The 24580-nt window shown below is 45.6% G+C and overlaps 1 protein-coding gene across 1 annotated transcript in view; it reads left to right on the top strand.

Annotated features, from left to right (window-relative positions):
- The first annotated feature begins 544 nt into the window (after positions 1-544).
- The window catches only part of CIBAR2 (CBY1 interacting BAR domain containing 2), a 254259-nt gene continuing 230223 nt past the window's right edge, over positions 545-24580 (top strand). The window contains exons 1-2 of the mRNA XM_069216272.1: positions 545-713; positions 1265-1350. Coding sequence (XP_069072373.1) covers positions 699-713; positions 1265-1350 — 101 coding nt within the window. The 5' untranslated portion in view covers positions 545-698. The remainder of the gene's footprint in view (positions 714-1264; positions 1351-24580) is intronic.

The following is a 24580-nucleotide window of genomic DNA, read 5'->3' as shown; positions in this document are numbered from 1 at the left end:
AAACAAAAAACTCGAATAAAAAAAATACTTAATAGTTCTTTCGAACACCAGCTTTTTTCAAACGATAGTTTTTTGAAAAAAAATAAACAAAAAAGTAAATTTCATTAAAAGATACAAGTGCAAAACCAACAGCGGAAAAAGTAAAAAAAAGAAATAAATGCCCTTTCGCGAAACCAAACTATAGTTTGAAATGAAAGTAGCTTGAAAAAAAAACACTTAAAAACATATCACCCACATCAAAAACAACCAATTTCCCAAACTCCAAAATAAAAAGTTGGTTTAGGCAAACATTCGCCAACACGATCTGAAACAACCACCCGTCTCAACAAAAATTGAAAACTAAAGGGACCACAAACTCCGTGATTTATAGCAGCCCTGCGGAGCGCAGCGGAAGTGGCTGGGATAGGTCGAGCTGCCTCATTGGTTAACCACAATTTCGGAGAGAAAAAAAAACGAATCAGGTGTAATTATTCTTTATCCGAACACCTGACATACCGGGCGGGCGGAGGTAGGAAGCAGAGATTTTAAACTAGTCGAAATTTTTGGTTGTTATAATTTTTAACTGTTCTTGATCATCAGATAGTTTAAGTAGTTCTTTGATGGGCACCTTTGCGGCTCCGTTATCAGATCGTAGTTTAAATCGACCTTGATGCACGTAGGATGCACGTGCCTAATATTCGCTGCTAATTGCTGTTTGGATGCAATGTATCATGGTATTGGATGTCGTGTTTTTTTTTTTGTTTGTTTGTTTTAATCTTTAAAGCACGCAAGAAGATATACTACAAAACTGTTACTTATTTTACAGTCAATCAAATGTGTTTTTATAACCTATCCACCGCTGTATTATAACTATTTCTACGTAGTACTCTTCGTGGAAAGACCAGCTGGTTAAAGCTTTTCTGTGCATTCATATGGCGGCCCTGCCGCTGGGCTGGTTATCCAGCCCTTCATCTTAAACCAGTATTATATTCCATTTTGGATCAGTGACTGGACGAAACGTGAGCTTGAGGCTGCGGGGTCTTTCGTTACGCCACTGTTTTGGATTTTCTCGCTGCAAAAGATGTAATGTTGGATTTCTTTGTCATAGCTCCGAATTATATGTAACCAGTCTGCTTTACTTTGAAACAGTTACGTGATCGACCTTTGATATTTTCAACACTTGAAAAGAATGTTTGTTTAGATGAAAGGCGACTTTCATTCGTTCGCATAGCACTCACAAAGGTAGAAATTACAAAGATATGTGATTTAATTCTTCTTCTTGAAGTTTATTTTTCTAGAGCGCACATCTTTTGGAAGGTTAACTAAAACGTGGTCGAGAAGGACCGACATTTCTTCAAAACTTTATCCAAAGTTAGTGACTCATTTATTTAACTTTTTAAAGTATGTTCTAAGGCGTTCTATAAACTGTAGGTCTACCTTTATCGTTATGTGTACATCAACCTTTTTGAAAGATTGAGGGGTTCCGGGGGACCCCCCTGCACTGAATGGGCCTCACTTATGCTTATGATTTTCCTATTTTTAACTTCCTTATTTGCTGACATTTTCTGCTATTGGATTGAAGGATAAGATAGTTCTGGCAGGTGCCCATTATGTGCACAAATTAAGCACTTGAAAGAGATTTGTTACTAGCCTAAGTAATCTCATTCCAAACTCCCCATGCCACTGCGATAATATCCAGCCAGTTCTGACTTTTCATCCTATAGCACTGAGCACGTAGGTATTTTAAGCTATAATATTCAGATTATACCCACAAGCTTGTAGGTAGTAGAAGTCTATGCTTGCATAGTTCATGCTAGCTAGGATTTTCTGGGACTTGTAGTCCTTCTTTGTTCCTTTATAACAGGTACTTGAGTGCATTGCCCTGGAAAACTTAAGTGTTATGTAACTATTAAAATTGGCAATATATTTAGTGAGGTTGGTTAGGCCTGCTTCACAACATGAGGCCTATAGACCGCTTTACAAACGGATTGCACACTGTGGCTCCAAACAAGGATGGGCAGATGGTAATACTGCTAGTGGTATTCCTTTCTCCCATATTTATGATTCAACCCAGTAATCTTGGGGGGGTGGGGGGGATAGCAGTAATTCTACAAACAAATTGCCAGAAATATTAACAAAACTATCCTAATGAGTGCACCTCCCAAACAGGATAGATGCGTCTGATCGCTTGCTCACCAGACTAGTGAGAGGTGGATTTGTAACTCTGGAGAAGCAAGTATGTAGCTATTTGTTTTGCTCTCAGTGTTGAGAAATGCTGAGCATTTTGCTGTTGCACCTTTTGGAACTCTATAACTTTCATCAAGGAGTAAGCATTTCTAGTTGCATTGTGACGTATTCCCCTGAAATGAGGACCATTGTCAAATTCTATTTCCCCGGTTATGCCATAGGACACAAAAATCTTACTCCCTTTTGATTTTAGTACCTCAACTGCAGTAGAAGACAGGAAATCAACCATGTGGAAGCAGGAGCAGCTGTTTAGTACCACTGGCGTTCGTGAGGTCTTTTAGGTAGTGCACAAAATTAGTTACATTTTTTCAATATAAAATTATGTATTTCAATTATTGTTACCTTTTGTGTAAATTGCATGGTTAATTGCTGTTCGTTTATAGTTTCTCACATTAATTAGTATTTTCATTGTGTTGTTTATGGACAATATGTCGTCTATTGTCATTGTGGTAACGTATTATATATATTTGTCAATATATAGCGTCTCACTCTAAGATGGCGCCCGTGCTCTGCCGTAGGTTAGCAGTAGTGCTGATCTGTGGACGCGCTGTAATTCACATGCGCGTACCAGCTTGCTTTAATAGCGTTTACCAATGGCGGCAGCGGTAAACGCTTATCAGGCAAACGCGGGACCGAATATTCGGACTCCTGCTCTTTGAAAAACTTATGTGGGTGAGTTTGAGAGGGGCATTATTATTTCAATTAAGCCCCGTTTTGTCTGTAGTGATGGTGACTTGAGTGCTATGTTTGATTATTTCAGGTTCATTTTAGGTTTTGAATGGATTTGCGAGCCTTATGTTTTGATGATAGTAGTTTGCGACGTACGGGTAGGTTATTTGAATATTTTGCACTTTGGGTTTTTGGTGGTGCACATATAATCCTATTTTGTTTTTTATTTCGATTAACTTCTTATATGGTAAATTTGATATTAATTACATCTTTTTTGCACAACAGTGTTCCTCTAAACGCCTATTGGTTGGTGTATTTGAATCAATTTTGAATGTCAGCGAGGTATGTTTTCTTGTATTGTTGACTTTAGGTGATGATATGGGGATACACACATTATTTGGTTGCTGGTGATAGTCACTTGTTAATATTGACAACTATTTATTGATATTCACCATTTTGCAGTCATTCGCGCTTTTCTGTGGTGTGGTTGATCACTTTCACCTTTCGGATGTGAGGTTTAATTATCAATTTGTACATACAAGATATAATTAATTACAAAGTGGTGTATATATAACTGCTATTGATGTAAATTTTGACACCATTGAGTTTTGGGAGATACCTATTTTCAGTTGTCTGTACTATGTATATGGATGTTCTTTCTTATCATTATTTTGTTTTCAAGGGTAAATGTTGCTTTTTGTTATGTTTTATAGCCTTGAAAAAGTCAAAGGGATTATACTCCCCTCGACGAAACACGTGTTGGCTGTTCTTCGCTGCCTTTCGCCATATTAAAGACGGATTGATTATGTTTATGGGATCTTTTTTGTTCTTTTTTCTATAATGTTTCTTTATCCATTATGTATTGTTGGATTGTATATTTCTAAAAATGTAATGGTTAGTTTATTGTTATAGTGTGCCTAGGTCCTTTCTTATACAAATAGTGCACAAAATCTTCACCGACCTTCTGCCAAGTACATGATTTGCACATGGTTTTTCAGCATTTTTAGACGCACCACCATCAGACAGAATTGTTTGTTACTCCATCTTGCTTTCTATTCCAAGAAAACATACTTTCTTCTGAACTCTGACATTTGTGCCAGCTGCTCTATTCATTCCTATAATGGCATGAGAATGACAGGCCTATTACTTTAGCAGTGACCCTTCCCGGGTGTTCATTTGGATGTTTTTTTGGCAGGGTGGTGACTTCTGCCTATCTTCTTTGGTTGTTTACTTTAAAGGCAAAGGTTCTTTGTGATGGTCTCCTCATCAGCATCATTAATGGAGGATTACATCACTTCTTCCTTGGTGAATGTCCTAGGCATGGTTTATGCAGACATAACCATGGTTTTTCTCCTTGAGTTTAAGCTGCTACTGCATCCTACACAGATCTTGGTGGACGCTATCTGGTTTGTTTGTTCCTGGCTTGTAAACATCACTTGCTTCCTTGTTTATTACATATAATAATAACTAAATGTCAAATGTGGGGATCAGTGGCTTGTAATCTCTGACCGCAGTGAAAGGGTGACCATACAAGTACAGATGAAAAACTGCTCCTAGAAAGGAGTACAGTGACTTTCATTTAATCTGCACTGTTGGGCACAGAGGTTGTGGTGCGGTCTCTTCTATCACATGCAATGACTTTAGTCATTACCGTCCATTGAGTGCTGCAGTAGAACTGCCCCGATCCATGAGGGATGCCATCATTGGTAAAGGTGTTGCATTTGGTAGGATCCAACTTGTACAGCCTGATTTTTGCATTATTGTGACCATGACAAGATGCAATTCTGCAAGACAAGTTGTGTGTGCCCGATGGGTATTGTCATCACCACTTTAAAAAAACTTCACCTTGGAGCCTAGCTGTATGTTATGTGAGCTCAACTGACCACTTGATTCTGGTACATTTAAACCACTTTCCTGAGATACACAGTTCAGCAGATTTGAAGGGCTGTATAATATATCATTAAATCTGTGCACCCCCATTTTGAAGTAGGGGCTAGTTGTCCAGTGGATGACTTTAGTCCATTGAGTCACTTAATATTTCTCCAAATACCCAGCCAATTTCAAGATATATCCTCCGTAGAGATTAGGACCACCCAAGAAGTCCACTGTGAGCCTTAACTCACCTCCCTACAACAGTGGTCCCAATCAGTATTCGCAAACAATAGAGACTTGTATTTTTGAGCAATGCTTAGTATCGCTCTTCACCACTACCATCTGATCCCCATAAGGATGGTGTTAATGGGACATCCACCAACTAGAGACAATGATCAGATTATGGTGTGCCAATATGTAGCACCTGTAACCTTGTATGGCTGACTTGAATGTGTCAAGTGTTGCTTGCGCCAAAGGAAAATACTTTTTTAATATTTTGGATTGTTGAAAGAAACAAAAGGCTTCACGTTTTATAAGTCTAGCAGCTTTGCTAGACTACATTAGGGATCCCATGTTGTTTTTGTTCCTGAAAGAGTATTAAGTCAAGATTTGCTAGGAAAGGAGATATGCTGAGGGAGAAAATGGTTTAGAGCATGGATAGCAATAGCGGATTGCCGCAGCAATCTTGAGGAGCAAGTAAAAGTACTTGTCAATTATGATAAAAGTAAATAACAAGCTATTTTTATTCATTTTAGAGAAAGAAATGGAAAATTTAGAATTTCATCACAAGACTGAAGAGTCCTACTATGTTTTTGTAACATGCTAAATTTACTATACCAGCCATAAAATACTAAAAACTACGTTTCACAGCAAACCCTTGGTCACAAACAAAAGTTTGAGGGTAGGTGAAACCACCAACCAGTCATGAGCTTACTCTATAGAAAGCAGTCACCAGGCGCATTTTTTTTAAAGTTGCTCAGCCATGAGTTAGATACTTTACGTCACTCCTTTCTGTATCCTGTTGTTAGAAACTTTGTTTCTTAATGCACATCTGAAACTGTTTGGTTTATTTGGCTTGTTTTTCCTGCAGTTGTGCTTCTCATTCCCATTGTTTCTGTGAATTTAGCTACCTTTTAGGCATTGGTTTCTCTTTCCTGCTACTTGGGCTTCGGCTACTTGCAAACTAAGTCTCATGCACTGACTTTTTGTTTAAAAAAACATGACCACTACAAAGACCAGCATGCATTGCTATTGAAGAGTAGGTTCAGCAGTGGAGCAATTTACTAATTAAAGTTCCCAAGACTACACGCTTCTGCTTATGATATGGACCCGAGACACCTGTTCACGTCTTTAAGAGAGCATTGGCCAAATAATTTAAAGGGGGAATGGTTGAAGGTATTGTGCATATAGAAGTGAGATTATTGTCATTTTATTTTAATACATTCTTAATACAATTATAACTTGTACAATAGTCCACATTAATTATTACCAACCGTTGTTGTACTGTTTCAATCTGTGGATAGTACTTGCATAAGCGTATTCGTGGTCTATGCATCTTCTCAATAGAGATTCTTAATAACTATTTACATGTTGGCGGTTCATTGAGGTGAAGCTCCTAGTAGGGTGGGTTAAGGACTAGTCAGCTGGGACTGTGTGAGAAAGTAGCCTCTTTCTAGCCTTGTTACCCCCACTTTTGGCCTGTTTGTGAGTATATGTCAGGGTGTTTTAACTGTCTTACTGGGATCCTGCTAGCCAGGGCCCAGTGCTCATAGTGAAAACCCTATGTTTGTTATGTGTCACTGGGACCCTGCTAGCCAGGACCCCAGTGCTCATAAGTTCGTGACCTATATGTATGTGTTCCCTGTGTGATGCCTAACTGTCTCACTGAGGCTCTGCTAACCAGAACCTCAGTGGTTATGCTCTCTCTTTACAAATTGTCACTAACAGGCTAGTGCCCAATTTCACCAATTCACATTGGCATACTGGAACACCCTTATAATTCCCTAGTATATAGTACTGAGGTACCCAGGGTATTGGGGTTCCAGGAGATCCCTATGGGCTGCAGCATTTCTTTTGCCACCCATAGGGAGCTCTGACAATTCTTACACAGGCCTGCCACTGCAGCCTGAGTGAAATAACGTCCACGTTATTTCACAGCCATTTACCACTGCACTTAAGTAACTTATAAGTCACCTATATGTCTAACCTTTACCTGGTAAAGGTTGGGTGCTAAGTTACTTAGTGTGTGGGCACCCTGGCACTAGCCAAGGTGCCCCCACATCATTCATGGCAAATTCCCCTGACTTTGTGAGTGCGGGGACACCATTACACACGTGCACTGTACATAGGTCACTAACTATGTATAGCGACACAATGGTAACTCCGAACATGGCCATGTAACATGTCTAATATCATGGAATTGTCACCATGATCCCCGAGTCTCTAGCACAGACCCAGGTACTGTCAAACTACCTTTCCTGGGGTTTCACTGCAGCTGCTGCTGCTGCCAACCCCTCAGACAGGTTTCTGCCCTCCTGGGGTTTAGCCAGGCCTGGTCCAGGAAGGCAGAACAAAGGACTTCCTCAGAGAGAGGGTGTTACACCCTCTCCCTTTGGAAATAGGTGTTAGGGCTGGGGAGGAGTAGCCTCCCCCAGCCTCTGGAAATGCTTTGATGGGCACAGACGGTGCCCATCTCTGCATAAGCCAGTCTACACCGCTTCAGGGATCCCCCAGCCCTGCTCTGGTGCGAAACTGGACAAAGGAAAGGGGAGTGACCACTCTGCTGACCTGCACCTCACAGGGGAGGTGCCCAGAGCTCCTCCAGTGTGCTCCAGACCTCTGCCATCTTGGAAACAGAGGTGCTGCTGGCACACTGGACTGCTCTGAGTGGCCAGTGCCAGCAGGTGACGTCAGAGACTCCTTCTGATAGGCTCTTACCTGTGTTGGTAGCCTATCCTCCTTCCTAGGTAGCCAAACCTCCTTTTATGGCTATTTAGGGTCTCTGCTTTGGGGAATTCTTTAGATAACGAATGCAAGTGCTCATCAGAGTTCCTCTGCATCTCTCTCTTCACCTTCTGCCAAAGGATCGACCGCTGACTGCTCAGGACTAATGTTCCCTCTAATTTGTTTCCACTGTGTGCGGCAGTGTGCGGTCTCTGTGCGCTGCAGCCAATGATACGTGCGCCAAGAAATTGACCATTCACGCGCGTGCAGCGCATAACTAGCCAAGATCTTTGGCATTAGCCTCTCCATACCACTAAAGCAAAAAAGGGATATCATTGCTCCATGCAATAGGGCATCAAGGCAGTTTTGTGACCTGGATGCACACCCCAAGGACATGACCTGTTAAGTGCCACCTACTCCCCAGTTAGAGAAAACAGAGGAACATTGCCCGAGGCCTTTAAACGCTGTTTTCTTTGACTTCAATCCAGATTCAAATATGAGCATTTTCTGCAATAGGAGAGCACGACTATCGCTCTAAAAGGCTTATTTGAGCTGAGAAAGTGATAATGCATATAAACTACTATGAAGTATGACAATGATGGAAAAGTTGATAACAGCACATTTCCTACTGTTCTGAAGCATTTCCTAGCTCATTAACCATTAATTTTCAACATAAATATCACTTGCTCACTTGTATGCTAAAGTACTCCAAATGATGTTTAAAACACTCCTGCGGCATTTAAATGCTGTTTTCATTCACTTCAATCCAGATTCAAATATGAGCATTATCTGCCTTAGGGGAGCACGTATATCGCTCTAAAAGGCTTATTTATTAACGTGCACGCTTGCCGAAGGGGCCTGCGCGATGGGGGAAGGAAAGCTGCGTGCACGCTCGCGTTTTACAGGGAACATTGCTCAGGACGCCTGCAAAACTGCAACAAAGTAGCAAAGACGACTACTGCAACCTTGTATCGCTGATCCTGCCGCCTTCTCAACTGTTTTCCTGGTGGTGCATGCTGTGGGGGTAGTATGCCTCCTCTCTGCACTAGAAGCTCTGAAGCAATCTCCCGTGGGACGACGGAATCCTCCCCCTGCAACCGCAGGCACCAAAAGAACTGCATCACCGGTCCTCTGGGTCCCCTCTCAGCACAACAAGCGTGGTCCCTGGAACTCAGCAACTCTGTCCAAGTGACTCCCATAGTCCAGTGACTCTTCAGTCCAAGTTTGGTGGACGTAAGTCCTTGCCTCCCTACGCTAGACTGCATTGCTGGGTACCGAGTGATTTGCAGCTGCTACGGCTCCTATGCACTCTTCCAGGATTTCCTTTGTGCACAGCCAAGCCTGGGTCCCTGACACTCTAACCTGCAGTGAACAGCCTCCTGAGTTGTCCTCCGGCGTCGTGGGATCTCCTTTTGTGACTTCGGGTGAGCTCTGGTTCACCCTTCTTTGTAGTGCCTGTTCTGGCACTTCTGCGGGTGCTGCCTGCTTCTGTGAGGGCTCCCTGACTTGCTGGGTGCCCCCCCTGTCTCCTCATCCAAGTGGCGACATCCTGGTCCCTCCTGGGCCACAGCAGCATCCAAAAACCCTAACCACGATCCTTGCAGCTAGCAAGGCTTGTTTGCGATCTTTCTGCATGGGAACTCCTCTGCAAGCTTCTTCACGACGTGGGACATCCATCCTCCAAAGGGGAAGTTTCTAGCCCTCTTCGCTCTTGCAGAATCCACAGCTTCTACCATCCAGTGGCAGCTTCTTTGCACCCTCAGCTGGAATTTCCTGGGCATCTGCCCAATCTCGACTTTGTCGCGACTCTTGGACTTGGTCCCCTTGTTCCACAGGTACTCTCGTCCGGAAATCCACTTTGGTTGTATTGCTGTTGTTGGTCTTCCTTGCAGAATTCCCCTATCATGACTTCTGTGCTCTCTGGGGAATATAGGTGCACTTTACACCTACTTTTCAGGGTCTTGGGGTGGGCTATTTTTCTAACCCTCACTGTTTTCTTACAGTCCCAGCGACCCTCTACGAGCTCACATAGGTTTGGGGTCCATACGTTATTCGCATTCCACTTTTGGAGTATATGGTTTGTGTTGCCCCTATACCTATGTGCTCCTATTGCAATCTATTGTAACTATACACTGCTTGCATTACTTCCTTTTGCTATTACTGCATATTTTTGGTATTGTGTACATATATCTTGTGTATATTTTGCATCCTCATACTGAGGGTACTCACTGAGATACTTTTGGCATATTGTCATAAAAATAAAGTACCTTTATTTTTAGTATATCTGTGTATTGTGTTTTCTTTCGATATTGTGCATATGACACCAGTGGTATAGTGGAAGCTTTGCATGTCTCCTAGTTCAGCCTAAGCTGCTCTGCTATAGCTACCTTCTATCAGCCTAAGCTGCTAGAAACACCTCTTCTACACTAATAAGGGATTACTGGACCTGGCACAGAGTGTAAGTACCCCTTGGTACCCACTACAAGCCAGGCCAGCCTCCTACGGACTGGAGTTTTCTTGTTGAGTTTAATCTCAACTGTTTACTCAGGGGTTATTGGCTGTGTGTCTGTGTACCTGGGCTGGCTCCTGATCAGAGTTATATAGTGTCGCTCACTCCCATGTGACTGCTGCCCTCCCTGGCTATCCTACTCTCTGTGCTAGGTCTACCAATCTTCCCCTTCAGTTCGTTGTGCATGTTTATGTGTTCTGGTCTACCTGACTACCTTTGGTCAGATTGTGTCTCGGCTACTCTTCTTGTGTTTCCTCGTCGCTATCTCGAGATTCCCATCCTCTTAATATTTCCTCCCAGAAAAGGGCAATGGGTTTCTGGTGCAGTCCCCTCAATTCTTCGCACTCCAAGACCTGAAGTTCTGCTCTGGCCCATTTTGTGACTTCACGTCGCCAGACTTCCAATGGGGGGGAGCTAGAAGCTTTCCAGTTTAGTGTTATTTGTCTCCTGTAAAGTGCCAATGCCAGGTCCTGAAATCTGGTAGTTGCTGCACCCAGCGTCAATCCCGAATGCAGTCCCAGCAAACACAGCGATGGGGTCTGCGGCTGTTTGACACCCAGTGATTTCTCAAGTTTGCTCAGTATCTTCTCCCAGGCCCGCCGGATATCTGGGCAGTGCCATAGCATATGGTCCAGGTCTGAATCTAGTTTGTTGCATCTGGGGCATGATCTGCGGTTTCCCCCGTAGATGATGTTTAGTCTATGCAGTGTGAGATATGTTCTGTGCAAATAATTAAATTGTATATATCTTAGACGTGTGTTCCTAGTTACTGTTCTAGGGTATGCCATTGCTTTCTTCCACTCTGCCTCTGTCAGAGTATTACCCAGTGCCCTTTCCCATCTCTCGCAAAGGGCTTGGAGGGGGGTCAGAGTGCACTCATTTTGGGCCCTGTACAGTTTTGCGACCAGATGGGTATCTTCGCCCATGGTCAGGAGGATATGTATAATATTGTGTGTCTCTGGTTCTGTATTAATCGTTCCCCAGTTTATTTTAATACGGTGAGTCAGGTGTTGGTAGGTTAAGAACTGCCCAGTCGGTATTTGATTCCCTTCGACCAGATCCATGAATGATCTCAGTATTCCTCCCTGAAAGAAGTCTCAGAGAGTTCCAACCCCTTTACTCGCCCATATCCCTAACCCACCACAAGTCCTCGATCCGTCTAATGGGTCAAGCACCAGCCACTGTAATGGAAGGGCCGGGGAGTATGGTGTACCTGTTCCCGTTCTGCGTGAGCATCTCTTCCAGCATTCAGTAATGTACTCTCTATTTTGCACTTCACTGTTCGGGCTAACATGAACGCCAGCATCCGATTTCCGCCACTCCCCTGCCAGCGGTGAGCTCCTCCGTGCATCCTCTCCCCGCCAGCCATCCGGCCGCCCACTGCAACTGACAGGCCAAATAATAGGATTCAAAATCTGGCACCCCGAGGCCCTCCTCGATCACCGGTCTACAGAGGACAGGGAGCGAGGCGCGTCTGCGACCTCCATCCCATATAAACTCTCTGAGTAGGGTGTTTAACTCGTGGAACCAAGTTGAGGGACTCACTACTGGCAGGCTAGTAAAGAAATGCAGGAGCCGTGGGAGCATTATCATTTTTGATAGGGATATCCTAGCTGATATGGTCAGTTTAAGAGATCTCCAAAATCCCACTGAGGAGCGGAGCGCTCGGACTGCTTTACCTATGTTACCCTCACGTAAGTCTCTCAGGTCGTGGAACACCTGGATGCCCAGGTATTTAAAGGTGCGTGGGGCCCACACAACGTCCAGAGGGCATGTCGTTGGGCGTACTCCACCTGATTCCAGTGAGAAGACAAAGGTCTTATTTCTATTTAATCGGAGTCCTGAAAGGGCTCCGAAATTATCGAGCGCCTCTAATGCCCAGGGTAGGCCTGTCTCGCCCTCCCTCAAATATATTAGGACATCATCTGCGTAGTGAGATAATATTTTCAGTTAGTCCTAGCATTATCCCCCTGCCCAAGCCGGCGGAGCGGAACTGGGCGGCCAGGGGCTCAATTGCCAGGGCGAACAACAGAGGGGACAGAGGACATCCCTGTCTAGTGCCCCTGTAAACTGGATATGCCTCCGAGACCGACTTTCCGGTCTTCACTCTCGCAAGGGGGGATGCATATAATAGATCCACCCAGCGTACCCAGTTGGTTCCCAGCCCCATTAGGAGCATCACTGTTGGTAGGAAATCCCATTTTAGGGAGTCAAATGCCTTCTCGAAGTCTATTGCCAGCAGGGTTGCACCTGGGGGCTTCTCAGTGTGTGGCATGTGTAAAATGGAGAACAGGCGCCTCAGGTTTAGGGATGTGTTCCGTGCTGGGATAAAATCATTTTGATCATGGTGTATCAGATTAGGGATATGTTGAAGGATCCGATTGGCCATAAGTTTACTGAGGATTTTGAAGTCACAATTTAGCATTGACAATGGGTGGAAGTCGGTCACCGATAGTTCGCCTGTGTCTCGCTTAGGCAGGGGGACTACCAGTGCCTCCCTCATAGAGCCAGGAAGTATACCCCGTTGGAATGCCTCTGTGAATGTTTCTACCAGTCTGGGAGCTAGCAGTGAAGAGTACTTTTTATAGAAGTCCATCAGCAGCCCATCAGTACCCTATTAGTGGGGTTTTCCCAGCAGCTAACTGTGATATGGCTTCTTGTACTTCTTCCAGGGACACCGGGCCCCCCAGGACATCCCTGTCGCTATCTGTCAGTGTGGATGGTGGTAACGGGTGTAAGTATGCATGGACCTGCTCTAGTTTGATTGGGTCTGGTTGCCTGTATAAAAAGGTATAGTACTCTAGGAAAGCCACATTGACTTCTCTAGGTGCGTGGTGAGTCCTCCCCTTCATGTCACGCACATTTACTATAGGTGCCCCTTCGTTTCCCGGTCTTACCAACCAGGCCAGCATTCTCCCAGATCTACCTTCTTCTGCTTGCACCGAGGCCCAGTATCTTCGTACGCTATGTAATCTTAGTTGTTCTTCAATTCGGGAATGCGAGGACCTAGCTTCTTTTAATTTGTCTTTCTCTGTTTCTGTACCGTGACTGTTCCTTTCCAGTTCGTGGATGGTCTCTTCTAGCTTAACCAGCTCCCTCTCTAGTGTGCGCTGGATTCCAGTCGTCTGGCTCATGCATTGGCCTCTCACTGCTACCTTGAGGGTTTCCTATTCTATGCTCCTAGATGTTGCTGATCTGGCATTAAGGGTAACATGATCTGTTATATGGGAGCGGAGTGACTCTCTGTATGACTGGTCCTCCAGGGCAGATGGACGTAATCTCCACAACGGAATGGGGGGCCTATCCTCAGTTGCCTTCCATACCAGCAATAAGGGGTTATGATCGGACAGGGTGCGACCTAGGTATTCCGTGTGAGTTACATTTTGTGTAGCCTGTGCGGAGCATATGATCCTATCTATCCTAGTGTGTAGGTGGTGTAAGCTAGAATAGTATGAGTAGTCCCTGTCTGTCGGGTGTTTGGCGCGCCAAGCATCTATCAGTCCCTGGAATGGCTGGCTATTTTATGTGTTATCGGCCCCTTAAGTGGCGGGGTGGAGCGGTCCATGTCCACATCTACCACACTGTTGAAATCTCCTCCGATGAATAATTCCTCCCCATTTCTACGTGTAAGATGTCTAGACAATTGCTGTAAAAAGGGGATTTGGTCCTGATTGGGGGCGTAAATGCTGCATAGGGTAGTTGGTACACCGTGTAGGAGGCCCCCCACCATCACAAATCTACCTTCGTGGTCAATCTTGGTGGATGTCACCTCAAAAGGAACCCCCGCTCTTATCCACACTTGTGCTCCCCTGGCGTAGGCTGAGTTTTTAGTAGCGAAGATCTGACCCCTCCATCTGCGCTTCAATTTATCTATCTCATTAGCTGTGAGGTGTGTTTCTTGCAGCAGGCCGATATGTACCCCCCTCCGTTTCAAGTACGAGAGTACACAATGTCTTTTAGAGGGCGAGCCCAGTCCCCTGACGTTCCAGGTCAAGAATGAATAACTAGCCATATCGGTGTGTGGTGAACCGCATTGTTCCTCCCTTCCTTCCCGTGCCTTAGTTCCCTACCCTCCTCGTTAAATTTAATGTGAGTAAATCGTAACCCCAGTGCCACCATCAATGAACTAAATTGTAAACCCCAACGCCCTAACCCCAGAGCACCTCTCAAACTGTAGGTTGCCCAGTTAACCGTGCAGTAATAACAACAAGTCAGTTTGAGTTCTCGCTATTCTGAATGAATGGCCGAGAAACCGGTTGAGGGGGTGGCTGCGAGGTCGTCGAGGCCTCTTCAACAAAGTATCGTTATCCTCCAGTGCCAATCGGGAAGACACTTATGCCAGTTCATCCGATGTTTGGGGAGTCACTCTAGGGGCGTCGCCGGGGTAGCTGGAGCCTCCTTCTGAAGAGACCGACGCCACGTCCGAGTCTCTTGCACTATTGACCTGTGAGGGCGCACTCCCGCACACCGGGGCCACAACGTCCAGGGCCTCTATCTTCACTGACTCTCTCTGGGCCCGAGTTGGCCCCGCGGGCAGACGATCCCTATTGCGCTGTCTCTTCCTACCTCTTCGAGCGGCTCGTCCGCGGCGGCCCTCCGTCAGGCCTCTTAACTCCAACCATTCCCATGCCTCCTCTGGTGATTGTAGAAACACCGTTTTGCCATTTAGGACCACTCGTAGTTTGGCTGGGAAAAGGAGTGAGTACTGGATCCCCTTCCTCGCGGAGGGCTTTTTTCACAGTTAAGAACGAGGCACGTTTCAACTGGACTTCCAAGGTGAAATCCGGGAATAGCGTCACCGCGCTATTTTCAACTTCAAACGGCCCCGCTTCTCTGGCTCTACGGAGCAGACAGTCCCTGTCTCTATAATGCATTAACTTAGCCACCACCACCCGCGGTGGCCTCCCCGGCGCCAAAGGTCTCGAGGGGACTCGGTGTGCTCTCTCCAGGGAGAAAAAGGCCGTAAGGTGATCCGGCGCCACAACTGTGCGTAGCCATCCTTCGAGGAATTCCACCATGTCGGAACCTTCCACTCCCTCCGGAAGGCCCACCACCCGAATGTTGTTCCTGCGGTTCCTGCCTTCTGCATCCTCCACGCGGCGTTCTAGGCGGTGTACCCGGTCTGTCAGCTGTTGAACTGAGGCTGCAAGGTTTTCGTGTTTCGGAGTGAGCTCTGCTATGTCTCTCTGTAGCTTTCACTCTGCCTGTCAGTTTGGTGTGGTCTGCCCTCAGCAACTCTAGCTCCACCGCCACTTGGTTAATGTCTTGTCGTAAAGTTATTTTTGTGTCTTCAATGGCCCCAAGGATCTTCTCCAGGGCTGCCTGAACCGTTGGTTGCGCAAAGTCCCCCATGGTCTCTTTCTGTTGTGTACTTATAGGATTACAATGCAATGTCTTATTTCTGGTCCTACCCTTGGAAGACATTCGGAACTCGTGTTGCTGTGGGCTAGATGTCGAACAGGGTGGTGACCCACTCACAGGCTGGGGATGGGTGTATTCATTCTCCTGTCGGACCCAATTGGTCTGATCTGCGGCCCTCCGGACCGGTTGCCAGAATGTGCAAGCCTGGTTCCAATCAAGTTATCTCAGAGAGGTGAGTCTTCACGGCCCAGGTCAGCAGGGCCTTCCAGCGGCTGTACTATATCTGCGCTTGTTCGCGGCACCCCCCATCATGCCTTCTCTCCCTGCGGCCCTCGTATTGGACCCCGCCAGTCGAGTCGTCGCTCCCCCGGGAACCACCAGAGGAGTTCCACGTCTCATCTGCAGCTAGCAGCATGCAGCCTCAGCCTCACCCGGAGTCACTCACTGGCGCTCGGCTCTCCTCACCTCTGCCCAACTCGGTTCGTGCTTCGTGACTCTGGTCCTGCCCAGCCGGAACCTTCCGGTAGGCTCCCCTCTGCCGATCTCAGCGGCAGGGTCATTGCCCCCCGGGAGCAATCGGGGGAGTTCCATGCCTCTGCCGCAGCACGTAGTCTCAGCCTCACCTGGAGGCACTCACTGGCATCCAGTTCTCTGCATCTCTGCCCAACGCTGCTCGTGCTTCGTAACTCTGGTCCGGCCCTGCCTGGCCTTCCTGGCTGGCTTCCCTCCACCGGTCTCGGCAGCCGGGTCGTCGCTCCACCGGAGGCAACCAGGGAAGTTCCACGCCCCAGCCGCAGCAAGCAGCAAGCAGCACGTAGCCTCAGCCTCACCTGGAGTCACCCACCGGCGTCCCGCTCTCCTCACCTCTGCCCAACGCTGCTCCTGCCTCGTAACTCTGGTCCGGCCCAGCTGGGGCCTTCCTGGTCGGCTTCCCTCAACCGGTCTCGGCAGCCAGGTCGTCGCTCCCTCGGAGGTAACCGCCCCAGGTGTATCAAGTAGCTTGTAGCTTCAGCCTTAGCCGCACCCGGAGTCACTCACTGTCGCCCGGCTCTCCTCCTCTCTGCCCAGCGCTGTTCGCGCTTCGTAACCCCGGACCGGCCTAGTCCGGGCCCACACGCTCACCGGGTCCCGGTTACTCAGATTCGTCACCGCAGTTCTTCTATTCGGCCCGGTGGTCTCGGCGGCCAGCCCGGCTCTGTACTTTCAAGATCGTATCCCCGGTTCCAGGAGGATGCTGAGTTTTATTGGATCCCACCGGCTTCCCTCCACCGGTCCCGGCCGCCGAGTCGTCGCTCCCCCGGGAGCAGCCACGGGAGCCCGCTTCTCATCAGCAGCAAGCAGCACGTAGCCTAAGTCTCACCCGGGGTCACCCACCGGCGTCCGGCTCTCCTCACCTCTGCCCAGTGCTGCTCACGTTTCGTAACACTGGCCTGGCCCAGCTCGGGATCACACTCACGCTGTGTCCCGGTCACCTGGGTTCGTCCTACGGTTCTTACTCTCGATCCGGTGGTCCCAACTGCCAACCGGGCTCTGCAGCTTCAGGATCGCACTCTCGGCTCTTTGGAGGATGTTGATTTACTCAGGATTAAATAAGGCCTCGATGGAGCTCTGATACTAAGCGTCCGCCATGTTGGCCCGATCAGCCACGCCCCCTAGAAGTGAGATTGCTTAAACCATAAAAATTCAAATTTATAGCTCATCTGAGCGTGGCCCTTTATGATTTGTTTTTTTATGTTTGTATGTTTGTATGTGTGTGTGTGTGTGTGTATATATATGCTTGTCATTGTATTTGATTTTTGTGTACATAAGAGAATATGATAACCACAAGAATTATGAAGGGTCTTGCGTTTTATATGAATCCGAATTTGAAGAGAAGTATTGATAAAACATTACCTATATTCCTTCCGCAATTTCTGTTTCAAAGTTCATGGCCTAAAATATTGGCTCCTGAGCATGTACAGTTACTGAAAGTCTAAGCCTCACATGCTGGTGGTAGTAGGCTGCAGCAACACGAAAGGATGGTGGGCTGAATGCTGGAACTTTTCAAACATCCTGTTCAGAAATGTGCACTTTATCCAGAGAAATTCAGACATAAATTTTACCAAAATGAAATAAATGTTCTTTAAATCCAAACGTGCATAGTCCTAGGGTACAGGGACATTCTGTACAATATGTTTCCCGCTCTGTCTTATGATTAGTGGTTCTCAACTGTCCAAAGACATTGACATTCAATCAGTCCTTTGGCCCTCCCGTCTGGAAGTAGAATGCAAGATGACAAAATGATATCGTCCATTTGTGCATTCTTCAAAACACTGTATTATGATACCACTGACTTAGACAATAATAACTGGGGTGACTCCATTTACCTTAGGTATTGTGATCAGCAATTCTCAACTGCTCTAACATAACACTCGGGGCCTGATTACGACCTTGGCAGATAGGTTACTCCATCACAAACGTGAGGGATATCCCGTACGCCATAATAAAAGTTCCTTTATAGCCTATGGAACCTGTAAAATGGCGGGTGGGACATCCATCACGTTTGTGATGGAGTATCCCACCTGCCAAGGTCGTAATCTGGCCCTCAGTCAGTCCTTTCACCCTCAAGTCCGTAGGTAGAATGCAAGCCAAAAAAATAGCCTAATGTTGTTTTGGAAAAAGCACGCAAGTCTTTTATTTACAATACCACTGATTACGATACTAACAGAAGGATTCCACTGCTTTCTGCTTTGGTCCTGGCCATCCAAAAAGATAAGATGTCCTTTGACCCTGTCCTTAAAGTCAGGAGTATCCCAGAACTAGAGTCAGTCGTTCTAGAGGCCAATGTTAATCCTATGTTTGATATATCTTATATCCATCACCCCAATTACACAGTTTCTCCATATTTAACCCTAGAATGGTCACCTTATTTAACAAACGTTGCAGGGGTACGTATGGCCTAAAGGTTAAGATGTAAGACTCTCAGTCAGAAAGTTGAGGGTTTGAATCCTTGCCTCTCCATGATCATTGGTTTGTTTCATTACAAAGGGTTTCAATGTTCAATGAAACAAGTAAAAGGTAATTTGTTTTGGTGATCCATTGAATTAAGACGGTATGAGTCTCCTTCCAGGACAAGCTTGTAGATGTGGTGGATCCACTTACTGAGCTTTAGAACTCAAAGAAAGGATTCCGTAGACTGTCTTGTTTAATCGGGCTCAATGGCCCTTGTGTGTGTGTGTGTGTTTTTTTTTTTTTTTTTCTGACGCCAATGTGGCTATTTCACTAGAAAAGCCCAAATTAGGTTTGCTTAAGGCTGATAACAAATTGTGAGAACTTTCAAGCAAGCAAATAATTTTAATAGGAAGGTAGGAGCTTTTCTAAATTCAATTGAAGCCACACACCGTTCACACTATATTCTGTTTGATGCACTGCTCCCATGAATCAATCGAAGTATACTAATTTAATTGCAAGCCTCCAATTTCGAATTCCTTGATGTTTACATTATGTTTTAAAAAATGTGTTGTACATTTAGCCACCTTATTTATATACACTTTATTAGTCTGTTCATATTATTTAATAATATTTAATTTTCTAAGCAGTCAAGGACCCCCTTAGGAGACTTTGGAGACCCCCAGGGGTCCCTGGACTACAGGTTGGGAACCACTGAACTAGTAGAAAACAAGTAATTTCGTCAATTACCTAGCATAGACCACTGGGGAACTTTTAATTACAAGCTGCTTATCCTATTTTACTCTGTTAAGTGTAATGTTTTAAGTGCATGGTTCATACATAAATGTACCAATGTATAATTTTATTTTTAAACTTATCATAAGATTTATTGTACTAGCGTTCTTTACATAGTAGAACTGTGTCTGTCATTTATGGCCTCTTGCACGCGGCTTCACTGTTGTGGTGACACTGATTTTTCAACGTAGTTTTTTTTTGCCTCACTCGCACTGGAGATTCCTCCCTGCCTTTTCTGTTTTTCCCTCAGATTAACTAACACCACCTGCCCATTATTTATGGGGCCAGCCAATAATTTTGGGAGACTGTCCATTGTAAGTTAAGTGTATCATGGAGGGTGGTTGGCCTTAATTTTAGAGATGGCCTTCATCAACAATGAGAGAAGAGCCCCAAGTGGTGCCTTAGCGGCTAGGGAGCACCATGTGACAATCAGTTTCATACATGCTTTGGAACCCTGCACATCTCCGTTACAAGCTTCAGAAAAGCTACCTGGAGGAGAACTAGCTGATGGCGGCAGCAGCAGGTGATATTTTTTGCTCTGGAGCAGTGAGGTAAGGTTCCACTGTAGAGTTTGTCTATCACCCTGCTCCTTCCTTAGGCACCTTGCCTGTCTGTATGATCTCCCTTATGTGATGTTGCAGTTTTTGAAGGGCAAGCTAGCACATTCATATGATGGACAAGCAAGTCCTCTAACCTGGCTGCATGAGTCTAAACAGACATGAAGACAAGCCAATGAAAGATTCAGCATAGTGCTGCTAACGTGAAAGCCATGCAAAATATGATACAACAATATATTGTTTCAGAATAAATATGGGTATTTTTCCATTCTTGTTTTTTACTTTTGTCAATGATATCTCTCAACATTAATAGTTTATAAATATTCATATTTCCCTACCCCACCACCAGGATCCTAGCAACATTGATCTCATTTTATCATGTGCCCTATGATTGGCCAGTATCATTATTATATGTGGAACAATGTTATTGTCATTTAAAGGGGCTACCCAGTGAGGAGAAAAAAAATATCTTTGCTCAGTCCTGCGTTTCCAACAACAGGAAACAATAACCATTCTAGAATGTTGCTATTTTTGCAGTCATCTTGGGTTTTTGGATCTATTGTGACATAATTCACCAGATGGCCATTTAAACCCATATGAAAGTGAGGTTTTTATGTAACTCGCCTCCAAAACTGAATTCCTTCAAGGTAATCTCCATTTTAACACTCAAAAAGAGGCATTGTGATGTAAAGGGATCAAAATAGAAGATCAAGTTACCATTTAACAAGCAGTGGTGTAACAAAGGCCTGCAGCCCCTGCTGTGCTGTGGGGGGCCTGAACTCTAGGGGGCCCCCTCCAGCACAATACACTGTGTACAGGTGACAGGCCCATGACTGGGTCCAGGGGGGAGGGGCCACCTCAAGGTAGTTGTAGGGGGGCTCCCTCAAGTTTTGTGATGCCACTGTCAACAAGAGGACCTTTGCCATTCTTAACAACCACACTGCCCCATGTGACAGTCTGAGTGTCCGTTAGTCCTGTGGCGCCCTTCATGACTCGCAACTGGGTACTGCAGTAAACACAGTCAGGAGATGGACCTACTGAAGGGAGTAGCATGAGACTGGCTCATGCTTGGGGCCTGTGGCACCCTGCTCTGCCGCAGACACCCTCCCTCCAAATGCACCAGTGCTGGAATGAAGGGGAATCCTTTGTTTTTTGTTGCGCCAGATTACAGATCTGCTGTGTTGCAGTGAAATAGGCTGAATTTGTCCTGGTGTAATTTGCCAACACGGACACATTCAACATCGTGCGCATGTTGTCTGCTTTCTGTTCAGAGCAATATTCTAGACAGGGAAGTGACTTTTTATTTTTGATTTTTGCTGAACCCAAAAGAAAGGCTCAAAACAATCATTGTTTGAGTATAGCTGGGAGCTATCTGGAGTGTAACACCTCGATGCCAATACAGTGGAAGAGAAGCAAAGGTACCTAGGGTGTTATTACTTCACAAGTACTTTAGAGAAACTACGATTTGGAGTCAGGTTTTGCAACACCTATATGTAAGAGACATACATGTCCTGTAAGTATGTCAGATGTATCAGTGTGTTAAAGTATTTACATGAATAACAATTTATATAGCACTTAATTTTTAATTTTGTTTTATTTGTTTATAGTATTGTATATCCCATTGTAGGGTTTCAGAGCTCTTTACATCACACGCACACATTGACAATAAATCATACCAGTGTGTAATAAGACAGTGAGGGTTTCAAGGTGCAGAAGGCAGTGGCACACATAGAATTTATTGGTAGGAATTATATTTTAAGAGTCCATGGCTGGGAGAAGTAGAATGTCTGGATTTAAAATTAATGCTGTTCTTGGGGCTATATGTACAAACAAGACTTTATCACTATCCCTTTTTAACAGCCTTATAATAACAATAGATTGAGAAAAAATAAGGTTCTAAACCCATTCCTTACAGTTTGCTTGAAGGTCCTTGATGGCGGTTCATAGCTAATTGGGCTACATTAAAATAATTCATAAACTTCAAGTAATAAAATAGATCTCTGTGTCTAAAGCAAAGACCCACTTGTTTATCTACATAAAACAAGTCTGTATTTGCATGTTGCACAATGTGCTTTGCATGTGACACATTACCCTCTAGTCTACTTTGAGTCAAGACAATGACTAGACAAAATACAGATGTCTCCAGCAAGTGCATTCACTACCAAAGTTATCTTACCATCACTATCATTGTTATTATTTATTTGAGATTTTCTGGGCACACAAAGCTCTCTGCAGCAGATGCCTTAAACCTATGAGATATTTTAAAATGCACCATTTGCAACCTATAATGTCAGAATAGATTTACTGGCTTCTTCTCCTTGTTGCCAATTTCTTTGTGGCAGAGTTTAAAAAAAAATTAAATGTATTAATTGACTGTCGAACTGCTTTTCAAGACCCTGCCCCTCATGACACTCCTCCCCCCCTTTGCTGCCGATCTCTGTGTGGCCTGCAGTAAGTGATTCAGTACATGTTCCATTAATTGTGTTCTTATTAAACTTCAGAGTGCCAGTTGTTTTTTCCTTGTACCGCTCTCAGGATGTTCTTCAGAAAATTACATACTTTACCATTACTAGGCATTTCCTGAGATAATGGGCCAGATGTAGCAAGAAGGCAAATTGCGAGTTGCAATTTGCGAGTCCTTCCCACTCGCAAATTGCAACTCGCAATTTGCTATGCAGAACGGTGTCTCAGGCACCGTTTGCGAGTCGCTATGGGGTCGCAAAGACCCACCTCATTAATATTAATGAAGTGGGTCGCATTTTGCGACCCCATAGCGATTCAGGGCACTCACAGGGATGGAGGCCTGCTGGGAACAGCAGACCTCCATGTACGTGACTGCTTTTAAATAAAGCAGTTTTTTTTTTTTTTTTCAAAGTGCAACCCGTTTTCCTTAAAGTAAAACGAGCTGCACTTTGAAAAATAAACTGAAACCTTTTGTTTCTGTATTTTTCAGGGCAGGTAGTGGTCCATTGGACCACTGCCTGCTCTGAAAAATTATTTTTTGGTCCAGACACAAAGGGGAAGGGGTCCCATGGGGACCCCTTCCCGTTTGCGACTGGGTTACCATCCACTTCACGTGGATGGTAACTGCGAGTCCATTTGCGACCGCAATGGAATTGCATACCATTGCGACTCGCAATAGGAAGGGAACACCCCATCCTCTTTGCGACTCGGAAATGCATTTTGCGAGTCGGTTCCGACTCGCAAAATGCATTTCTACATACCAGATGGGCTTTAGCGACTCGCAAACGGCGTTTTTCGCTAAACCTTTCCTACATCTGGCCCAATATCCCTATGTTTCTGATAGTTTTTTTTTCATTTCTAACAGTGGAGCAGCTAGCAGTGTAGTGCACCCCTGCTCATTATAACTCATTGAGGTTTTCTTACATTGGCCTTGCATAATCTTATCTTCTTTTAGCTTCTATATTATGCAGGGCAGCTGTACTTGCTAAGTACTCAACACTTGCATGCAATACACAGATGGACTGTCCTCTGCCCTGCCTTGCCTCCTTCAGTATATTTAGGAGAGGGTGGATGTTATAAATGGGGTGTAACGAAATGCCTCCTTGGCATGGTTACCCCCTGACTTTTTGCCTTTGCTGATGCTATGTTTTGACTTGAAAGTGTGCTGAGGCCTGCTAACCAGGCCCCAGCACCAGTGTTCTTTCCCTAACCTGTACTTTTGTTTTCACAATTGGCACACCCTGGCATCCAGGTAAGTCCCTTGTAACTCGTACCCCTGGTACCAAGGGCCCTGATGCCAGGGAAGGTATCTAAGGGCTGCAGCATATCTTATGCCACCCTGGGGACCACTCACTCAGCACAGACACACTGCTTGCCAGCTTGTGTGTGCTGGTGAGGACAAAACGAGTAAGTCGACATGGAACTCCCCTCAGGGTGCCATGCCAACCTCACACTGCCTATGCAGTATAGATAAGTCGCCCCTCTAGCAGGCCTTACAGCCCTAAGGCAGGGTGCACTATACCATAGGTGAGGGCACCAGTGCATGAGCACTGTGCCCCTAGAGTGTCTCAGCAAAACCGTAGACCTTGTAAGTGCAGGGTAGCCATAAGAGTATATGGTCTGGAAGTCTGTCAAACACGAACTCCACAGCACCATAATGGCTACACTGAAAACTGGGAAGTTTGGTATCAAACTTCTCAGCACAATAAATGCACACTGATGCCAGTGTACATTTTATTGTAAAATACACCCCAGAGGGCACCTCAGAGGTGCCCCGTGAAACCTTAACCAACTACCTGTGTAGGCTGACTGGTTTTAGCAGCCTGCCACACTCGAGACATGTTGCTGGCCACATGGGGAGAGTGCCTTTGTCACTCTGTGGCCAGTAACAAAGCCTGCACTGGGTGGAGATGCTAACACCTCCCCCAGGCAGGAGCTGTAACACCTGGCGGTGAGCCTCAAAGGCTCACCCCCTTTGTTCCAGCACCACAGGGCACTCCAGCTAGTGGAGTTGCACGCCCCCTCCGGCCACGGCCCCACTTTTGGCAGCAAGGCCGGAGGAAATAATGAGAATAACAAGGAGGAGTCACTGACCAGTCAGGACAGCCCCTAAGGTGTCCTGAGCTGAAGTGACTCTCACTTTTAGAAATCCTCCATCTTGCAGATGGAGGATTCCCCCAATAGGGATAGGAATGTGACCCCCTCCCCTTGGGAGGAGGCACAAAGAGGGTGTACCCACCCTCAGGGCTAGTAGCCA

The sequence above is a fragment of the Pleurodeles waltl genome, chromosome 12, assembly GCF_031143425.1.
Source record: "Pleurodeles waltl isolate 20211129_DDA chromosome 12, aPleWal1.hap1.20221129, whole genome shotgun sequence".
NCBI classification, from domain to species: Eukaryota; Metazoa; Chordata; class Amphibia; order Caudata; family Salamandridae; genus Pleurodeles; species Pleurodeles waltl.
Note: the sequence above shows the minus strand (reverse complement) of the source record. Positions and strands in the feature narration are given on the sequence as shown.